The following is a 21,653-nucleotide window of genomic DNA, read 5'->3' as shown; positions in this document are numbered from 1 at the left end:
TATTAATTCAGTTAGAACAATAGAAAAAAGAATTTCCATGGCAGCGCTATAGTAAGTTTGCAGAAACTCAAAAAAAATATGGTTTGGCTTCTACGATTCCTTAGAAGAAGCATAACTACCTTGCGACAAGACCGACAAAGGATATTCACAAAAAAATCCCTGAACATGGGGAAATCCAAAACCAAACTGATGGGGAAATAAATGGCACACAATCCAACGCTGACATGAAAATCGAAGAAAAACGTATGGCTGCATATTCACCTGCGCAGTAACCAGAATGTTGCATCTTGAGGTCGTACGAAATATGGGGACCGACGCGTTTCTTAACGTATTACGAGGTTTTTTTTTCTCTCGCAGAAGAATACCTGCGACTATAACATGCGATAGTGTTCCTACGCTCGCGTTAAGCGATATTTTGAAAACTGCTATCACAAATGCGATAACGTGCCCCTTTATTGTGAACAAGGCTATCTAGAGGATACTTATAGCACCCCACAAACCTTGGCAGGGTGGCTTCTACGAGAGACTCATAAAATCGGTAAAACATGCACTTTACAAATTTTTCGGAAGAAACAAGCTGAATATTGATAATAGTTATCACAGAAATTGAAACTATTCTAAACACCCGCCCATTAACATACCAGGAATCCGAGCTGGAACGTGTCCTACTTATTCGGCTCATAGATTTTGTGCAAAAAAGATTTAGTTGCTATGTATGCACTAGATGGAGTTCATACAGATAACGTCGATCCAGACTATAGTCCACCAGACAAATCGGTGATACTTCAAACGAGGAAAAAAGCCGAAAACGCTCGGCAATCCTCATATTCACTGATCAATGATTTTGGCAAATTTGGCACTATCAATATATGCTGAGTCTTAGAGAACAACGTCGTAAGTTGACCGATTCCAAGCGAAGCTCCACATCAATCCCTCATGTAGTAGCAGTAGTGCCTGTAATCCTCTGTTGATCCTCTGCAATCACGTAATGGATGGAGACTACCACGTATAGTTGGTATACGCACTGGCCCTGATAATGCAGTACGTGACGTGGAACTGGTTACAGCAACCGGCAGAAAAATTGAAAGATCAGCCAATATGCCTGTTCATTTAGAGATTGATTGCGATTGCGAGAAAGAAGCGAAAAGTCCTCTCTCGACAGCGCAATAGCAGACGTCAAGTGGCGAGACGAGGAGAAACCCATATGACTTCAGAAGACGGCCTCAAGTAAGTTACGTAAATAATATCCATTCGGAGCCATAACAGCACAGCTTTCAAGCTATGCCATTCTCACCATTATTTTTGTGTCACACTATCACAATACTCGCCCCTCTGAACGGAATTTCCGCAACAAACGAAAACATGGAAATGGAATGCTACGCAAATTGAGTAAATATAAGAACAAATCAAGCATCTGCATTCCAAGTTTGTATCGATGATCATTTTCTGCTTTACACAACTATGAATGGCCAAGAATAAGTTCGATTTCCTCCTGATCTTAATTTCCACGAACATAATTACGTAGTTGTAAAATGGCTGCAGAATATGTCACTAACCAGCATGCAAGTATACTGCCAAAACTTAGATTTTTGCGAAGACATTTAATGTTTAGGTATGTTCAGCTGCCTCATTCAATCCTTAGTGTTCACCCATTAGCGCTCTTTTAGGCTTCTATAATTCTCTAGGCTTTAAATCTACAAGTTGCAGTGGCAGTATCCTATCTGCTGTTGCACGTCCCCATGACGATTGGAAAACCACTTCGTCATCCTACTCCTCTGGATAGGTCGCATACTTTATAGCGCTGGCAAAACAGTGTCGGGCCTCTACAAAACAAGACATTCTTCAGTTCGACAACGTCAACTAGCTAAAGCCATTCCTATATTATCTTGAATGCAAACATCTCAGCGAGTCTCATTTCTCAAGTAGTGAACGTGTTTGGCTTTCAAACTAACATTCGCGAGAGTTCTCCGCAAGGCATTATTCGCGAAATCTGCATGTCAGTAATCCTTAAAGGCATCACTCCACGAATCTGAGGTGGTACGGATTTCAGGTGGAGTATTCGTATACAGCATAGTAGATTATGGTGAGGAGAGTGATTCCGCCCATTTCTTCCTAATTGCCGTAAAAAAACGGCCCGGAAGATACGGCTTCGGTCATTCTGGCGCACTATTTCCTACAGGTAGTTCGACTGGAGCGCGCCAGCCTTGTGCGGCGCCGCATCTTCCGGGCCGTTTTTTACGACAATTAGGAAGAAATGGACGGAATCACCCCCTCTCCATAATCTGCTATCCCGTATACGAATACTCCACCTGAAATCCGTACCTCAGATTCGTGGGGTGATGCCTTTAAGCTAAACTCGTTAGACTGGAAGCGTGTTTACGCATATACGCTAATGAAACGCTCATAAATCTATTAAAACTGCGATGGAAAAACCTACCTTATATTGCGATTACAAATCAATCTAGTTCGTCTCTTGTGAAATCAATAACATTCACAAGAGACGCTGAGATCCGTATGCTTGATAGCAAGGGACGCCCTCACATAGGCTCATGCAGGGGAGTCAAGTGTTTAAGAATCAATGCTACGGACCTCATTGAAGAACTAAGTGAGGCAAATCCCTTCCCGGAAAGAACAGCATGTGTTGAGCCATGTGCGAGCATTGGTTGCGACTGCTTTTATCCAAGTTCTGCATGTTTATTTTATCGAATATATGTTGTTCCCAGAAAAACAGACGTTTTTGAATCTTCTACATGTAGCAGATGGCGTAAAGTGTTCAATAGCGACATCAGAAAAAAAACTTTCCAATATTGTATCTGTAATTCCTAATATTCCAGTGAAAATTGGAGACTACGACGTCACCATGACGTTGCTATCGCTCGTTCCATTGAATCTTATCAACGAGAAATTCATTTCGAATGGGCAAGATTTTGCAGTATGGCAAAATAGACAAACGCCAGTTGTGCGATGCGATACTTTCCAAGATGCAAAAATCTCAATTGCTTAGTTCATGACAATAGCAGATGTAATGCAGCAGAAACGAAAATAAAATGTGAGGGCAGAACTCCCGATATCAACGAAATATTCAACAATGTTGCAGTGAAATTACCAGTGTTTCGACCACAGCTACAATTTTTTACTTCAGATTCATCTCAGGTAGTAGCTAGAATTTCAGATTCAGTTTCAGTAGAGTTCAATTTTAGGGCAGAATTTCACATGTGACGCAAGAAATTCGCAACCATAATTGTTATTTCGAAGATGATTCCCTAGAAGGATGTAACAAATGTGAAAAAGGGGCGATTGCTAAACTTCAGTGCAGATCAAGCACTGCCATACTGCGAGAAGTACAGTGCAAACATAATACCTTTGTTTTATTTTGCACACCACAAAACCCTATGAATATTTTACAGCTACAGAGAAGCAAGGCGCGAAACCTCATCAATTGTACAGTAAAATGTAGAAAAGAATCAACGCATTTCATTCTTTCGGGTCGAGTAAAATATTCACATATTATGTCAGATCCACTGTTCAGCTACGCAAAAGGCGACAGCAGAAGTTATAGTTCTTTCAGATTGCCAGACTTTGTGCACATTGCTGGAATTTTATTATCTTGGTACAAAACAGCCATCTTTCTCATACTCAAAGTGTGTGCTGTTTTTAGAATCACACACCCATATTTGTCTGCAATAATATCATGGACGATAAAAATCGTCCTGCGAATATTCAAAATTGCAATCTCGTCAGGTCCAATTTCGTTGATACATGGTTTAGTGCGTATGGTTTGCGCTCAAGCAATTATTCGAAGGCAACATACGCGAAAACTATCAGGGGTTCTGCAAAAATCAATTTGAATATTCTATTTCAGTCACTTCATATTTACCAATGACCTCAAACTACAGCCTCCATAATAATCTACAAAAAACGCGAAGAGACTACAACAAACTACGTAAAGCTCTCTCAAAGCTGCCAAGTCCAGAAGATCTTCTTGGAGAAATTCCGAACGCTTGTCATGACGTTATGTTTGTCGCTACTGCATAGTTTTTGATCTGTAGCATAACGACATTCCTTTTTTCTCTCAATCAAACGAACGCTGGGGCGGGAGGGAGCGAGATGCGCAGATTCTTGAGCAAAAATCCGAAAACAAACTCTGGTTCCTGTGCCTACGTCAGACCCTGGAAACGCTATACGCAGCACCTCCTCTCCTGATTGCGACAAAAAAAAATCTCGAAGGCAGCTGGGGATTCGATGCTAGATCAGCTCCACAAGTACTGCGACGCCGAGGGAAAGAGCCATAGATTGGAAATTGATCACGGAGCCATTGAGGATATCATTGCCGACCAGGTAAAGGCTATCAGTGACCTCTATCCAACGATCAGGAATGTGCGATTGTGCGATCCACTGTTCTCAATGAAGAACGTTCACTGAGAGAGACATCTCAAGAAAAACCAGCCACGTCACCCTCCGTGATGCAGCACTCGCTCGATGAACGTTCCGAAAAAATCAATCACCGTCCACAGAGCAGAGCTTCAACTGTCAATGAAAGAATACAATATGAAGACACGAAAGAGTATGAAGCTATCGAGAGTAGAGAAAGAGAAAGAGAAACGAGAAGAACAAGCGAGTGAATGGCTAAGCAAAGAAGACAGACGTGCTGGAATTCATTCTAGATTTCGCAGATACGTGATAGCAAAAGAAGGAAGTTGAAACTGTGCGAGAACAGCTGCATCACTTGTTTGGAACTGGAGTGTTCGTCCAATGAGACATGTCCTAAGTACTAGATTAACTGCATCCATTGCAGGGGAATGGGACATCACTCGGCGGTCCGTGATTGGCCAGATCAAGCTGAGAGAAGCCGAAATCAAGGAAGCCACCAGAGATCTGATAACAACAAAGCAGAAAGTGGAATCGATCGAAAAGCAGTTGAGAACTAACCGACAAGACTGATTCCCAAATACTCAAGCTCAAAAGGGGGCGGAGGTATCGCAGAATGTGTGTCAAAGCGACCAGCTATGCGAGAAACTTTCTCATGGACAGAGCAAAAAATGCACGCGAAGGCAAGACTTTGATAATAGATAGCGATAATTCAACAATAAAAGAGGGGTATGCGCGCTTCTCTCGTTCTTCCACTTCTTATTTTCTTAAAATCTTTTCATTTTGTAGAATTTTATTTCATTGCTTTACTTCATTAATTATGGGTTTAACTACCCAAATTTGAGGTCGCTCATTTATCAAGTCGAAGGAGCAATAAATAATTCACCGCGTTGCAGCATTCCTAACATTTTATATGTTGCCTTTAAGAACGCATATCGACCTCTTTATAGAGAGACGAAAACCTCGATCTATCAGTCTTCCATAGACAAAAAAAAAATTGCCCTGTCGAAATCACCTCCATGTAAGAGAACTATTGACAGTTGATGTCACCTCTGTCAGAGAAAGTGTGAAATGCGTATATGACGCCGTCGCTGGGATAGTTCATGGTTTCTCGAAGTTAGAGGACGTCATCAGAACATCTTTGCTGGTTCTCTTAAAAAGAACAACCTAATCATTTCACCCTTCTGAACAGCAGGAAACGTGCAAACCATCGCTCATAATGTTTAAGAAGCAGAGTGAACTGACTTCAACGACCTGAGTAAACATTGTTCATTACCTAGCTTTACAAGCGCTATAGGGACGAGTGTAGCGCAGTTAGTAAGAGGTTCCGATGAAACTGCGCTAGACGGTTCAAAACCGCCCCAGAGCCGAATAGGGTTGTTATACCTCCAGCCGATAGATTGATTCCAGACATGCCTGGGAGGATAAAAACATTGACTTGATTATCGGTTTGCCCCTCCCCTCCTTTGCTGTTCTTGAATCCGCCCGACCTTTGAACTTTCTGCTTGACACAAATGTTCCCGTCTTGAAAGTTTCGCTTCTGCTGCAAATTTTCTACTTCATGTTGCCATAGCATCCATCAAACAAAACAAAGAAGTGTCAAGCTTACAACCGAATCCCACACACGGGTTGAAAGAACCTTTCGATACTTCCTTGCTTTGACTATGCATCTAAATTTGGACTTTTGTTCTAATGATGTTCTTTTTTTTTTTGATGCGCCGCTCCCTTCAAATAATCCTCGGGTTGCTTTTCCGCATCTTAGACCATCCGGGACCCTAGCTACGGTGCTTCGTTGATGACAAAAATTGGCTCGCTTGTGAGAGATGTAACTCAACGCTTAACATCCGCCATTTGAAGCCTTTGCAACGTTGATATGACTTTCGAATCACTTCACAAACTTGCTCAAAATGCACATATGTATAAGTTAACTAAGGTGGTCAATATCTTATCTTCTTTTGGTTTTCTTTTCTGAAAGCACTAATTTCTATTGTGAATTACACATTGTCATTAACAACAAATATGAACTCACAAAGGAATATAGGAGAATTTGGATTTTAGGGCCTGTACAGAGTTGCAAGCGTTTTCACTCTGATCGCAATACAGCCTCTCGCAAAGAAACGACCAAGTTCGTTTCAGACGCAGAAGTTGGCAACCTTGTATAAGTGAGTTTCGTTAATTTACAGGTATATTAACTGTGCGAATTTGAGCTGAGGAGTTCCTTGTACGGCTACTTTTAATAATCACGGCTGTAGAACAGTCATAAGTGCAGACTTCAATGGAGAATGCTACAACAAAATGAATAGCTTCCGTGGGGGTGCGGAACAAGAGGTACCCATGAAAGCCGACTGTCTGCCGCTGACCTCCCTTCAGCGCCGCACGCCTCCGCGTAATCATGACTGCTACTCCACCAGCTAGACATCCTCTACGAATGCCTGAGATCATCTATACCCCACCCCCTTATTGCTCTCTGGTCAACGCTGCGCGCCAGGTTTGCGCCGCGACGAAAAAGATGCTGCTGTTGTTGTTGTTACTGTTCTATATAAACTCACAGTGCATAAGTATGTTATATAATGCATGTATGTTATGTCTGTCACGATGTCATTCAACGAATTCATGTTCAGCTTTCGAATGCAGCAACTATACGCCCAGCAACTTTATGTCCTTATTACTTTGTATACATATTAAACTCCTTTCTACATTTTACCTTTCCAAAATTTTATAAATAATGTTTAGACGGAGCGCAAGTCAAATATTCTAATACTTCCCTGCACGTTTTGTACAATAAAACATTGTGTGGTTCTTCAAACTTCTTTCAACAGCGTTTTATCGCTTCATTTTTATCTGTTCTCTGCATAAAATCAATACATGTTAGGCGTATAAGTGGCGAACAGAGACCTTTGTATCTTCGAAATCTATCTTGAGGTACAATGTATGTCTGCGAGGCATCGTTAGCACCTCGTTAAGCATTGGATGGCAGTTTTACTCAGCTAGATAACGAAGAAGAAATTCCTAGAAAGCGAAGAAAAAAGTAAAAAAAAAAACCTTTAGCATTTCCAGACATAAATGGTTCGTTTCCATCTAACAACTCAAAACAGAATAATTTCATTTTTACTCGCGTTGCTAAACTGCATATATACAAACCTCTTTCACCTATTATTATACTATTTATACTTACAAGTATACTTTATATAGAGTTTCAAACATTATCTAACACCAGGCATTTTTCTTTTTCTTCGATTCTAAAAGTGCATCGCAAGAGCTGCGGGCGCAGCAAAGAAAACTCTTCGTAAGAGCAGCAGAAGCGGCGAAATGGGCAGGGAGGGTGGTGTGGGTGGGGTGCCAGCGAGACGTAGCACAAGAGGATCAACCAGGCTACTGTAGCGATCATGACGCTGTCAGGAGACACGCGGTGCAATTAACGACTGACGCTCCTGGATACCTCGCGGCACATCATACGGGTACCTCTTGATCGCTCCCCCTTCCGTGATTGTTTTCTTGATAATAAACTGCCCTAGAGTAGAACGACTCCTTAAATGAACAATGTACCTTCGATTCGGTCCAATATTACCATTTTTATTCAAGCAAAGATCGCTGCTGGAAACGCTGGAAAGTGTTCTAGTTGGCGCTTCATAGCTCCATTCCGACAGTTGGCTGAACATTTTTAAAATTAAAAATGTTCAAGTGAAACCACAGATTTTTAAGTGAATTTAAAAGTTCGGTCCGAAAGCTGAGATAGATGGACAGCTCGGAAATAGGCGCCACATTTTGCTGAAAACTAGCACAAGTTTTTAGATTTATAGTGAAGACTAAGTCCTTCACAATCCGCGCCATCCATCACCATTGTTTCGGTTTCCACCTCGCTCAGGCTGCTTTTCATAGTATTGCCAGCAGTTACGATCTACAACGTAGAGATGACAATTACAGGTTCCCTCGCTCAGAAATTCTAATAAATTTCCAATAAAAACTGATTTACACCAAAAACGGTTGGCTTTCAAAAGATATCATTTCCGTTGCTCTCCATAATTGTAATTTTTGTGATCGCCGAAACACTGACGTCAATGAGAAGCCGGATTTTGAGACTTTCAAAAGAATAGAGTTTCTCGTACTTTACTGGAGTTTCGTTATTCATACCCAATCCTCGCGATACCTCTCTCAGCGGCCCACCTAGCTTGGTCAGGCAATTTCGCTGCCAGAACGCTGGAATTATTCTGAGATATTTAGATATAGGATGTATAGACTTTCTATTTGGAAGGCAAATATAGAATAGAAGTAGAATCTTGTATAGAACAAAAATAAGAGGTAGAGACAAAACTTCTCGTGTAACCCCTTCTACCTACGAATAACGGTTTGATAAGCATATACAATCTTGACGTCACAGGATCTTCCGGGAAACTAACATGAAAACACCGAATGTAACTGATTATCTTTCTCAATGCTATAACCTACTGAAGACAAGATCGAATTATATGACATCCACTGTTCTTGTTCACTCACTGTTCATGTACAACAATAGCAGCAGACACTCTTCCACATACACATATATGTTCCCACTCATTCAAAGAACCTCGAAAGATGAGGAGACGCTCTTACTTATGTGTATGCGCAATTTGCGCTCCAGTAGCAGGATCGCCTGACCCAACTAGGCGCGCTTCGACACGATGGCGCCGCAGGGGTATCGCCAGGAACGAGTATAGATATCGGCGCTCATTTTCTTGGATATTGTGCACATGGTTCTAATAATCGTCTTTTATAAAACCAATTTTCTTCGGAACCTCAAAATCAGTTGTTGAGCAAAGTATGTATTTCAAAAAGTAAGTGGGAACTAAAAATACCTCTCCCTATTCTGCTTATCTTGGCTTGTGCTCAACGATATAAGGCTAGTAAGGCTCAGCCGTGATCCTTTATGTTTTCGGTGAGCTGGGAGCACTTCACAGCCAGCCAACGCCTGATCATCGTGACGATTCGAGGGGCACCTACTGCGTGATGTGTCTTCTCCACCTTGAAAAAAAAAAACAAGAATCAACTCAAAATGACAGCGAAGTCGCAATCAATCAATCACATATTTTTTAAGAAAAGGTCCCAAACAAAACGATCCCATTTTCGGCGAGATTCGATAAACTAGCTATGGAAGTGGTAAATGCGGGATCCCTTGAGGGACTAAATCCAGAACTGGGCACAATAAGCAGTCCCATATTCACCTCGGTAAGAGTGTGAAAGAGTTTATACCGGATAACCTTCTATGTCCTTTCTCAGAAATTCACTAAAGTAGAATCAATTGATGATCCCGCTCTCTTCTTCAATCCGCAGAAAACTAGTAAAAATGAAAAATATCACTATATCCGAAAAACCAAAAAGGAATGGAAATGGATGGTTCTTCGAGCTAGCACTAAAATATGTAAATAAAAATATGAAAAAAAAATTGTATGGACCTTATGAGTCTGCGAAGTGTCGTCTAGAAAATCTATTTCTGTCAAAATATCAAATTCGATAAAAAGAGTAAACTGTGCCTTGGAAGGCAGCATTAACGCTCAAAAATTAGCTTGACTTTCTTTTGTTCTAGCTGTAATACATGACTTACAGTTTCTAAGAACCAGTTTCTAGAAATGCCACAGGATTGACACTAGCACCAATTTACTTCTTCAGTTTTATCGCCGTTTCGAGCTTTAACACGGGAGCAGAGGTAAAACACTAGGGGTGAACAACTTAATCCTGGCTATGAATGGGCAGAAATCGATGCTATCAGCCCGAATTACATGGTAATCAGCTGATAACTCCGGCAAAAGTCATGTTTCACATTCATGCTTTGTACAGTATTGAAGCACGTTTTCTTAGAACTTCCAAAAGTTCCACGAAACAAAACGCGCAGAACCAAATTCACCAAAACATAAATTAAAAAAAAACTAGAAAAATAAATTGTATTCAGAACAAGAAGTATTTTATACGAGTGCCTCCAATTACTAAGCACATGTTGGGCGGGTGCAGCGGAGTCGGTAAAAGGTTCCGCTGTGACCGCACGACAGATCGATGGTTCGAAACCGAACTATTGCCATAAATTGGGATCAGACGTGTCTGGGATGATAAAAACACGGAGGTGGTACATTGACTCCCCCAAAAATCATATAGGCTAAACATGCGTTTGTAAACCTCAAACGATTCTAAATTGAAGTGAACGCGGTGGCGTCTTCCAAGCGAATTGATTGACTTCAAACACTCTATTCTTACACTTTCATCAATTAGAAGCAAACACAAACCAACGAAAAAATAGCGAATATCATCGCAAGAATTTGAAATGAATCAAGACAAAATGCTAAAAAAAAACATAAGTGTTTCTAATGTAAAACGGAAGCAAGTTAAACTTGTTTGTCCCAATATTTTCACTCAGTACATTGGAGGCACGGTACAGAAATCATCTAACCTGCGGCAGATTTCACACATGATGGGCAAAAACCAACAAGTTTTTCAAAGTGCACCTCCAGATAACAGCGAGTTTCGACAGTATTCCTTCTGCAGTTTTGTTTCATGTGATTGCAAGGGTAAAAACATGTATAAAACATAGAAGGATTTTTCAGCCTTCCTTCCAAAGCCGTAATAACACTACTGCTAGCGAAGCTAACACACAGACAGCGATTTTCTTCCTAGGATAAGAAGTTGTAAAAGTTGTTGCCGTATTTCTCAACAGTGCAAACTGCCGGCATCGCTGGCCTCTCGCGCTGTTGATACTGTTTTCGAATACTAGTAATATGAGAACGCAAGTGTAGGAGAATACTTGCAAATGAAATACTCAAAGGTCTTCCTGGATTAGAGGTTATCTTAGAAGTTTATGAGTCTTAGAAAGTGCGAAATTCTCTTCTGCAAAAAGATATATTTATTTATTTATTTAACAAAAACAATTTTAAAAGGATTAGCTGTCCATTTCCACCGACCATAAACCAAGAATGAGTCAATATGAGTAACACCGACAACCGCCTGAAGACACTTTATGCGACATACCGATTCCCGCATTCAAGTGCACTTCTCGCCGCACTTCACAAACCCTAGGCGGCAGATTTGCAGCAAAAATAAAAAAAAAAAGTTTACGAAATCGATCACTGCTGGATGCAGCGGGTTACGCATGTCCGCGATAAGCATAATCGATTACCAAAAGAGGCTAAGCTCGGACCAATTCTATACGATACGATGAGAAAAACCCAATCATTGCCTAAGTGTATGTTCCACGCTTTGTCGCTCTGTTGAACGTGCAGCTCCTTCCTCTAGTGCAAAAGTTGTCTCGCAAATTTTATCGCACACTCTAACACGGTTTTGGCTGTGTACGGTGCAAAACTATAGCTTCCTTCCGCACACCTATGTAATTGGCCGGTTCAGTTTCGTAAGTTTGAGGTCCTACTTTCTGGGCGTCCATGGGAGTTCGGGTGCGTGTAAAGAGGGTCTTGTCGGATTTTCGAGAGTGCTACCATCATGTGTCGCGAGAGCCGATACCGATGGAGCGTATCCTGTGGAGATTCACAGTCGTTAGTACCAAACTATACTGACTGTGCCTAACTACCGCTCGTCGTACGCTGTTTCAACGGCTAGAAAATAACTAACGAGCCACTGAACTGTTTTGGAGAATCAGACACATCCACTACAACTTTCTCACGGAAATTTTGAGAAATTTTTCGATGTAATGTGATGTAAGGTGATCTCAAACTTCCAACCGTATCAGAAACAAGAAAAACCCTCGTATGAAATATAAGGGCAAGATGTATCTAGTAGCTTCGAAGTACGTACACGAAATCTTCATTGAGAACAGGACATTTCAGCTTTCAAAAGTAAGGGTTTGAGGGTTATCGAATTCGTGTAAAGTCCAGGCTTTTTGTGAACCACGTTATTTCCCTGTGAAACTTTAGAATAATGCTGGTACTTGTGAAACAGGTGAAGGAATAGGAACCGAAGAAAGTGGTAAAAAGCTGGTCGTATAAATTGGCGCTTAAAAGAGGGACCTTCTATATTTCCGATCTCTTGAAAGAAAGAGTCCATTTGATAAGATTTCTATACTCCCTGAAGGTAACACCTATACAAAATTCGCTCCCTTTCTCTCTTAGTATAATCGCACAAAATGCCACGTATTATTAAGTACACTGTTTTTTTAAATGTGTACTTCTCTGCGTCTCTGTGGTCAGAAGAGTATCGAAGACTGTTGTCTTCGTCTCTGTGAACGATTGGAGCGTGGCTTTATCAAGGCGTGTTTGCGGCTCCCCAAAACATAATCACTGGACACGTAATGTCTCGGGGGCATTCTAGGAGAATCCGACGGGATCCTCTTCACCGTTCTTCTGGGAATTCGTGTCCAAAGGGTAGGCAGGCGGACGAACAACGTTGCATTTTATATTGGGGGTACGAATAAGTCCTTAGGGTTTCTCTTGTAACTTTGAAGATTTAAACAGGGAATCTGGTACAAAGCATTTTATTCAAAGTATTGGCCATCGTTAGCTATGACTTTTCTTCATATTTTAGGAGCATACGGATTCCGAGTTGAAAAAATTCCTCTTCTTTTGAGGCTGCCCAAAAATCGACCCAATTTTTGGCTTTTTCTTAAGAAGTGAAGTGCAGCTCGGCTAGGCTATTTGTCATCGACAGGAACAAGTGATAGTCGGAAGGACCATTTCTAGTGAATACAGCGGGTGAAATAGGACATCCTATTGGAGCCCCTCCAAAGTAGCCTTGACGATTTTTGCAGCATGTGCCCGAGCGTTATCGTTCTGTTAGATCACCTTGTCACGTCTTTTGGCATAGTGAGGGTGTATGAGCTTTAACGCTCGGCTTAATTGAATCAGTTGTTGTTAATAGCATTTTCCAGTGACGGTTTCATAAGGTTGGAGTAGCTCATACTTAGATCACTCTGAGCTGATCCCGGCAGATCCACAGCATTAGCTTTTTGCCATAAATATTCGGTCTAACCATTAAAAATAATACATGATCGGGCTGACCTCACGATTTTCTGAGCTTTGGATTGCTGGTATGGATCTATTTTTCGTTTCCCGTAATGATTAGATGCAAAAATTCCTTACAATTTTGCTTTCGGAGCAGTTGTTCGCACGTGAAAAAACGGCGTCCGAAGTCCCATGGCCTGAGTTCATACAGAACCCAACTGTCTTGATTTTGTACCATACCCATGACCTTCAGACGGCTGGAAATCGTTTCGTGAGTCATTTCAGCGAGCTCCTCTTGAGTTTGACATAAATCTTGGTCTAATAGAGTCAGTGTCTTTAAATCTTACAGGGCGCCCTTCGCGTTTTTTTTTTGTCGCTGGTGTCTAACTCATCACTTTTAAAACCACGGAATTACTACTTACATGCATTACTGATGGAGCAGATGTGATAGATGTGTTTTGTTGGCACAAAGGTTGATTGTACATTGTTGATTGTTTAGATTAGTAGATTGTTTAGGCTTCAGCAAAATGACGTGTAGTGACTTTTAAAGAGAAATGATGAAATCTTATCATGAATATGGTTACAAGATGGTCTGGTGCGTTTTAGTGCTAGTTACACCATCTTTTTTAAATCCTTCAAAACTTATTTATACCGTCAATATGATAGTAGATTGTTTTTATACCCATGTTCAACTGTCCTTGAATCTTGGCATGTCGAATACGCAACGTTATGTTGATATGCTTGAGCTGTAGTGAAGACAGGCATAGATCTTTATTAGCTGCTAACGTTATCGCCTTCGTCGGAGCCGAAAAAAATCAAAGTCATCAGTTATTTGTTATCTAAAGCGCCTGATCACCCTATAGAAAACTTTCAAACGGTAAGTAAACTCACACAGCAACACATTGACTAATGCTTACCTCATTTGTTAGATTTAGTAACGCAACAGACCACCACGTACCACAACTACGAGTCACAAGAGTTTCTTATATGGACATAACAACCAGCCACATAGACCGAAACCAGTACAAATTTTGATTTGGGCCTAGTTCGATTGTGATCACAATACACTCATCCTTCCTGTTCATTTTTGGACTTTTGGCGCTGATCCAAAATGCCTCTAGTGTTCTGCGAGCTATGATCTCAGACTCGAACGAGAGCATAGTAACTTCTACCTCTATTTCGGAGTTTTGATGACTTATTTTACGGTTTGCTCCGAGCAAAGTGGAGAGTTTAGATTCCGAAAGTCCATCTAGATGCTCCCTGATCCGAACACACACTAGGCGACTCGTTTATCCTATGTAACCGTCACCGTACAACCTCCACGTGATACGACACACTACTGGTACCACGCCCTCTCTGACATAGGGCAAACCACGCAGCTGAGAACTGAGCAGAGCTGGTCGTACGCACGATTAGGTGCCAATTAACCTTTGAGGTTCGCTGGTGGTACTTCCACAACCCTCATTTCTTTCTGTAGAGCCGCTCGGCGTGAGCAACTCCGCACCGCTCTGTTCATATCAAAACATATGTCAGGCAAACAGAACGGAATCTTCACTGGTCCATCAACTACTTTGGATCTTCGGGAGGGATGTCGAGCAACGCAGTCTCCATTCGGATGCCCATTGGATGTTGTGGGCTACTTGTACGGACCACATTTTTTCTTGGCCACCCTTGCCGCTGCCCTGAACATGTTACTTACAAACGATTTTTTTTTTCATATGACTGGGGTGGGGTGTAAAATAGTGGATTAAGAGGTTTTTGCTACGGAATTTTCGATGCCACAGTTTCCCATATTCCAATCCGCAAGTAAATGTGCGCATTCAAGAAAGTCAACCAGTTGTCTATCGGCTTCTTCTATGAAACATTAATCTGCGAATAGTGCCTGTTGAGAAGACTGGGGCACGGGTTTAATTTTGCCTGTGTTGGGAAGACGATCGTTTATGTAACGACAATACAGCAGTGGTTTCGGTCTATTATACGCTTCTCGATCTAGGACACAAAACCAATCACGAAAGTGGGAGCCAGTCTTTGTGCCATAGCTAGGCCTCGAAGTTGTCGGTAGTACTTTCCTGACCATTGCAAAATCGAGCAATTTAGGCACTCGTTTATCAGCGTAACGATCTGCCTAATGCTCAATCCAGTACATGTTTAATGAGTCTTGGTGATGAACAATTCGTAAACAGCATACATCGCTACATCGTTGGAAACGTTCGTATAGAGCGCCGCCGCATCAAAAAAAAAAAAAAACTATGGCGCATTTACGTTCGAGCGTAATACTGCGAAGTTGTTTGAGGAATTTGTTGGAACCACTAAGGTGAGCAGGGGCATACATTAGCAGATGATTCAGGATTACGTTTAGCAACCAGAATATTCTATCCGTGGTGCCCCAATACCACTTATGATAGGCCCAATTTAAGTACACGTGGATTATTTGAACCGAGACCATTTCCAGAAATCTTGTGTGTTTGGGTTGGGGAATAAGTTCGTAGCGTTCTTATCAAAGACATTCATTTTATGAATCTTATATTTTATGAGTCGTTTTATGTTCACAGTTCACTTTTCCGGCCAATTCACAACTTGTTTGGCGACCGTTCTCCTTCAAAGTGCGGTTAGGGGCTCTTCGTCAAAGTCAGAAGGTCTTCCGCAACGAGGCGAGTCGTCGACGTTAAAATCGCCATTTTTGAACTTTGCAAACAATTTCCGTGCTGTAGAGTCGCCTATGACAACTTCTCCGTATACGTTGCAAACGTCCCGGGCTGCTTCAGCAACTTTTCGATCTCGATGAAAAGCAAAGAAGAGCAGGTGTGGAAAATGTTGATTTTTACCTCCCGGATACTCCTCCTGGATAAACATTTTAATCCACTATCGTTCGGCGCATCCCTGTAAAATGAAAAATCTGTTGTCTGTTAGCACTGTTCTGACCATCGGAAACTAGAGAAAAAAATTTCTTTGTTTCTTCTTTACCAGCGTCATTGTCTGCATAGTGGTCAGTACGTACATGTTCAATAAAGCCTGGTGCTGCGTGAACAGTTCGTAAAAAACCTGCCTCGCGACATCGTTTGTCGTGTAGAGCGACGTAACGTTAAACGACTCTAGTATACAATAACGTTGGAACAAGGTATTGCGAAGTTGTTCGAGGAAGCTGTTAGAACTGCTAAGGTGACCAGGGACATATTCGTGTACCTGACTTAAGATTATGTTTAGCAGGCAAGATATTTTATCCGTGGTGCCCCCATTACTTACGATAGGTCTCACTTTAAAGACCAATACCAATATCTTGACTACAGCTCAAACAAATCAAGAAAAAGTTAGTTATATGCCATTCATTTGTTGTCATGTTTGATTGTTATACTGCATATCTCGCTAGATGAAACTTGACTCGGACAAAAACGAGCTGAAGCGTTGTACAATTGGGTAAAAAGCAGCGTTCGAAGAGACCCGATGGAGCTAGGAATTGCGATCAGGCGGAATCATCGCTTGCTGCGACCGGATAGCTGAGATAAAGAAGAACTCCACCTCGATCACGGCCGCTTACGTAACTGCTCAGTAGGTATCCACGCAAATTTGCTGCAGCGGCTGTATGTGCCTGCAGCAGCGATCGCCGCTACGCCCGTCAGGCACACTGCCCTTCCTCCGTCCTTCCACTGAAGGCCCGTATGATGTTGCTAGTTGGATGGGCTCACAATACGAACTTATAATGAAATGAAGTGGTAAAACAAGAACTCCAAATGAGAAACTCGTTTATAAATGAAGATTACTCAAGAAAAAAGACGGGAAAAGGCGCTATACTTTTAAGAATAACAGAAAAATGATAAGAGTAACAGAAAGCAAATGTAAAACCGACTAATTAATTAGAAGAGCAAAGAAACGCGATGTTAGCTGTGACCTCCACTGATCCTGTGAAAAATCACAATCGCCATATAACAATATAAAATGTGAGATACTCTACGGCTTTCAGAGTTCGAGCGGATATCGTAAGTAAAGTTCATAAAGGTGAGTATAAGCCACAGACGCATTTTGAAACACAAAGTAATTGATATATTTCAAAGTCTATATAACAAACATAAGTATCTTTACCTAATTCAGTATCTTTACCTAATAGGGAAAAGAATATATGAGATATTCCTAATATATTCTAATAGTTACGATCCCTATCTTTTTGGACGGAAAATCGATGTTCGGTCGGTTGTCCGTCCACACTGATTTCGTTCAAGGATCACGAGGAGACCCACATCTGCTTATATTTATCAGGATGGAGTCGCAGTCCCTAGGCTTCTGCTAATTTTGACACAACATATTTTAATTTCGCACTGCTAGAAGTAAATGTTACTACATCGTCGGCGTACTCGAGATCCACCAAGAGACGTGCAGAAGGTGCTAAAGAGATATCGGCGAAAACTTGCTCAACTGTCCTTCGCATTATGTCATCGACGGCAAAGTTGAACACAAAGGGTACCACCACGGCACCTCGTGTCACTCCACTTTTCACTTCGAGCGGTGGAGTAAATTCTGCTGGTGTTCGAGCAGTAGCAGTTGTTCTTCTATTCATGTCGTTTATTAGAGTACGGATTTTCCTGGAACTCCATCGGCGCAAGAGTACGTTGCGAAGACAGCATCGATGAGAAAAATCCAAAGCGGCTTCGTATGCCAGAAAAGTTAACTGTAGAGGCTTCAAATACCGCTGCCACACTTCAATCACTCTCACAATAAACACCTGACCAATCGACTAGGGCGAAAGCCGGTTTTTCGTCGCGGATGGTTTCTTCGCGATATTTCATTTGCCGATACAAGATGATCCGCTCCAAAACATTGCATATTACACGCAGCAATGATATTCCTCGGTAATTCCTTCTTAGGACGAATAGCTTCTTATGGAGAAGAGTTATGATAGCGTGTCTACACAAGTCGGGTGGGTATCCCTTCGTCACTCCGTATTGAACGGATGATTTTCGTCAATTCACGAATCCCAAAAGGAAGAAGAGATTTCAGCATTGCTGCGCTGATTCTATCGTCTCCGCCAGATTTTCCATTCTTCATCCTTTGACACAGACCAGGACCTCCGACGGTGATTCATCGCTGTCAGCAGTATGTCCACGAGTTTTGAGCGTCCACGAGTTCAGAGAGTAACGGTGCTTGCCGGTTCAGCAAGGCGTTGAAATGTTACCTCCAAATGGGCAAAGTTGCCTCCTCGACAGCGACTTCGTTGGCAACGTTCAGGACAGCCCTCATCTTGCCGCTATACTGACCTAGCAGAGCATGGGCTTCTCTCGGGTTCTCGTTCTCCCACGCCTCTTCAAACTCCTTCGCTCTCGACGTCCCACGATAACGTCTCAGCTGACGATGCAATCTCTTTCTCAGGCGCTTCTCCTGGGTAAAGTTACGATTAGTGCGGGCTACATATACAGAATTTTACGTGGATCGTGCCTCTGCAAGCGCAAAAGCGAACTTTTTCGTCTGTGTTGTAACCAAGATAGTTTTCCTCAAGCGTTTCGAACGCGTTTAGTGGAAGAGACAGTGTCACCTACTCTCTCCTTGGTCCACAATCCAATATTGATCGAAACCCGTTGTTGTGACTTCTCTGTGCATTCATCGTCTCTTTCACCTGCCAAGTCGAGCTTCTGTTCACGTTGAACTCCACGACTCCTTTTAGGAAACCATAACGTCAAGCTGAGAAGTGCGCGGTGGTCAGAATAGAATGTGACATCTCAGACAGCTCTAGATTTTTGGATATCTGACGAAGGGATGTTCTTTGTTACAACGTACTCGAGCTGAAGCTTAAGAGTTGACATCTTTCGCTTTCGCTGCTGTTCTGGTGACAGGGGGGGGGGGGGGGGCGTCCCTTGCCATGTAAGCTAGTGATGTTGATAATTCCTTTTAAAAGTGGATGTAATGAGGTTGGTTTGTTCACATAAGTCGAGCAGGCGGTCAGCGTTCTCCGACGTGCGCTCCGCTGGATAATACCATTTTCCTACACATCGGATTGTTATTCCAATCCCGTCTTCGCATTTGCATCGATTCCGACAATGACCTCCTGCTGGCTGGGTATTTTTGATATCAACACATTGAGTTCATCATTAAAGGCATTTTTGTTGGAGTCCTTAGCAGTTGCAGTAGGTGCATGAGCATTTACTATCCAGATTTTGAGTCCTCTGCGATCCCGCGATTGTACAAAAGCACATGTCGACGTTGATCCAAGCTCCTCCACCAAGTTGTTGTAATAGTTTCTAACAGCTATTGCGCAGCTTACTATTTTCCTTTCATCACATCGCCGCAGTAGACGGTGTCATTGTCGATGATGACGAAAGGGCGATCCTTGATGCATGTTTCCTGCAATGCAGCAAAGGGTGCATGCAGATATCGCAGTCTGGATAGAGCGGCTTATTGGAGTTCGCTTGACAGCGGCCGGCAGTTCAATGTTATGAGACAGATCTTTGTTGCCAATGATTTCATGTATCCCTCAAGCATTCGACCTCCCAAGGTATGGGCTCTAACATGGTGCAAGATGACACCACCTTTTTGCAATCTATGGGAAGCCTTTTCCATGTTACAATGCGGGTTATATAGCTCCTTCGCTCCCAAGGCATACTCATGTGGCTGATTGCGTTTAATAAAAGCAGGTAACAGACTTGCACACGCTGCCCCTAGTATGAACTAAAACAAATAAACTAAAACAAAAATACTTTTAGGAGTGTTTAAGATTTCAAAAGCAAATAAAACCTTAAGAAATAGGCTTCTCAGATTTTGAATCCGATAAGAATTTAGGTATCTCCTGAATATCACACACCAAGCTCGGGTTCACCATCTATACGAATTGCAACGGTGACAGTCGCATTCTGGAGTTCTTGGATCACTGATCAAACAGCCCAGTCTCAGCTGCGAAAAGTAGATGGGAAGGGCACCATGGATACACAGCGGAATGATCAGCCGTTCCTATCGACCGCAGCGCAATCATCGACGGGCGGAACTCCTGAGGATATATTTTGGCAGCAGCTCTGGGTATCTCGTGATGAACACCCTTTTCCCCAATTGCCGTGAAAACGGCCCGGAAGACGCGGCGCCGCACAAGGCTGGTCGAACTATTTGCAGAAAAAAGTGCGCCACAACGCCCGAAGCCGTATCTTCCGGGCCATTTTTACGGCAATTAGGAAGAAATGGACGGAATCACCCTCCTCTCATAATCTACTATCCCTTGTAAGAAGACTCTACCTGAAATCCGTACCACCTCAGATTCGTGGAGTGATGCCTTTAAGCGCATTCAACCGGGACCTCTGATTTCTCGACCTGCGAAGACTGCGGGAATTCCGCAATTGTTCCATCATTCGTTGACCAACCACTAGATCTAGAAATCTAATGATTCGGACAGCGAAAATAGAAAAAAAGACAGCATTCTTTGCTGGTCATATCTTTTACTTATAGTCTTCTCCTCTTCTTCAATAACAAATATATATAGTCGAATCAAAAGGACATGAATCTCGGTGCAGTTCCGTAAGCGGCTGCACTCGAAGTGGTGTAGTTGAGCACAGCGATTGAGGTCGTTAAGGAATCCTTGCTAGCACTCACTTATCCATATCCCATATCTATCCAAACAGCTAGCGCAGCCGCCTACGTAAGTGCACAGAGCTTCATGACGTTTTGATATATTTATACTGCGGACAAAAGCAAAAACACGATAAATTGGTACCAAACTTGTCTGGGAGGATAGAAACACTGACTTGACACATCGGCTAGCCACCGCAGGTCATTGTATAGGTCAGTTACACGTTCGTAAACCTCAATCGATTCTGAATTGAAGTGAACGTGGGGGCGCATCCCAAGCGGATTAACCCCAGACACTTTATCCTTTTATCTGCCTACTAATATTTTCTTGCTCAATCTTTTCATCTCAATTGCATCATGAGACAATTAAGTTGAGCCAGGTAGTCGTCGTTGACGTCGAATTCCACTGAAAGTTTCAGCCAACATCCGAGTTGTTATGCTCCCATCTTCATCCGGCTGCCAGAAATGCCTAATCATAGAAATCCGATGGTCGTACTCCTTTTGGCTTATCCCAAAAGCCAGATTCACTAGATTTAAAGCGGATCATTCTCGGTATTGCCTTTCACTAATAGTTCTCTCAGCGAGAAGCTCCTTGAGATCGCAAAATGACTGCAACACTTTTCACCCTTTTTCAAAGTGGTAGAGCATAACACGACGAAAGTGAATATAATTTTCGACACCCGTCTTTGCAGGTCAGTGAAGAATGTTTATTTTCAAAAAGTAAAGAGCGGAACACAATTTTTCGTAGCAAAAAAAAAAACCGCGGATTGTGGATGACTGTACAACAACTCTATCATGCTACACAATAACGCGCTTAGCCCGTATATATAAAATGAACCG

The 21,653-nt window shown here is 42.2% G+C and overlaps 1 protein-coding gene across 3 annotated transcripts in view; it reads right to left on the bottom strand.

Moving 5' to 3' along the window:
* The window catches only part of RB195_024071 (uncharacterized protein), a gene marked incomplete at both ends in the record, with an annotated part of 82,445 nt that overhangs the window by 58,450 nt on the left and 2,342 nt on the right, over positions 1 to 21,653 (bottom strand). Inside the window, 9 exons of one of the 3 annotated variants that reach the window (XM_064211729.1) lie at positions 5,645 to 5,784; positions 7,915 to 8,019; positions 9,201 to 9,366; positions 14,706 to 14,785; positions 14,848 to 14,959; positions 18,524 to 18,644; positions 18,803 to 18,944; positions 19,525 to 19,604; positions 20,062 to 20,079. In XM_064211729.1, the coding sequence (XP_064067611.1) occupies positions 5,645 to 5,784; positions 7,915 to 8,019; positions 9,201 to 9,366; positions 14,706 to 14,785; positions 14,848 to 14,959; positions 18,524 to 18,644; positions 18,803 to 18,944; positions 19,525 to 19,604; positions 20,062 to 20,079 (964 nt within the window). Of the gene's footprint in view, positions 1 to 5,644; positions 5,785 to 7,914; positions 8,020 to 9,200; positions 9,367 to 11,709; positions 11,768 to 14,705; positions 14,786 to 14,847; positions 14,960 to 17,544; positions 17,852 to 18,441; positions 18,645 to 18,802; positions 18,945 to 19,524; positions 19,642 to 20,061; positions 20,080 to 21,653 lie in introns of those variants that run through there. The other 2 variants (XM_064211730.1, XM_064211731.1) reach the window with 2 other exon arrangements.

Source organism: Necator americanus, chromosome X (genome assembly GCF_031761385.1).
Source record: "Necator americanus strain Aroian chromosome X, whole genome shotgun sequence".
Classification (NCBI taxonomy): domain Eukaryota; kingdom Metazoa; phylum Nematoda; class Chromadorea; order Rhabditida; family Ancylostomatidae; genus Necator; species Necator americanus.
The sequence above is the reverse complement of the archived record's forward strand: the minus strand, read 5'-3'. Positions and strand labels throughout refer to the sequence as shown.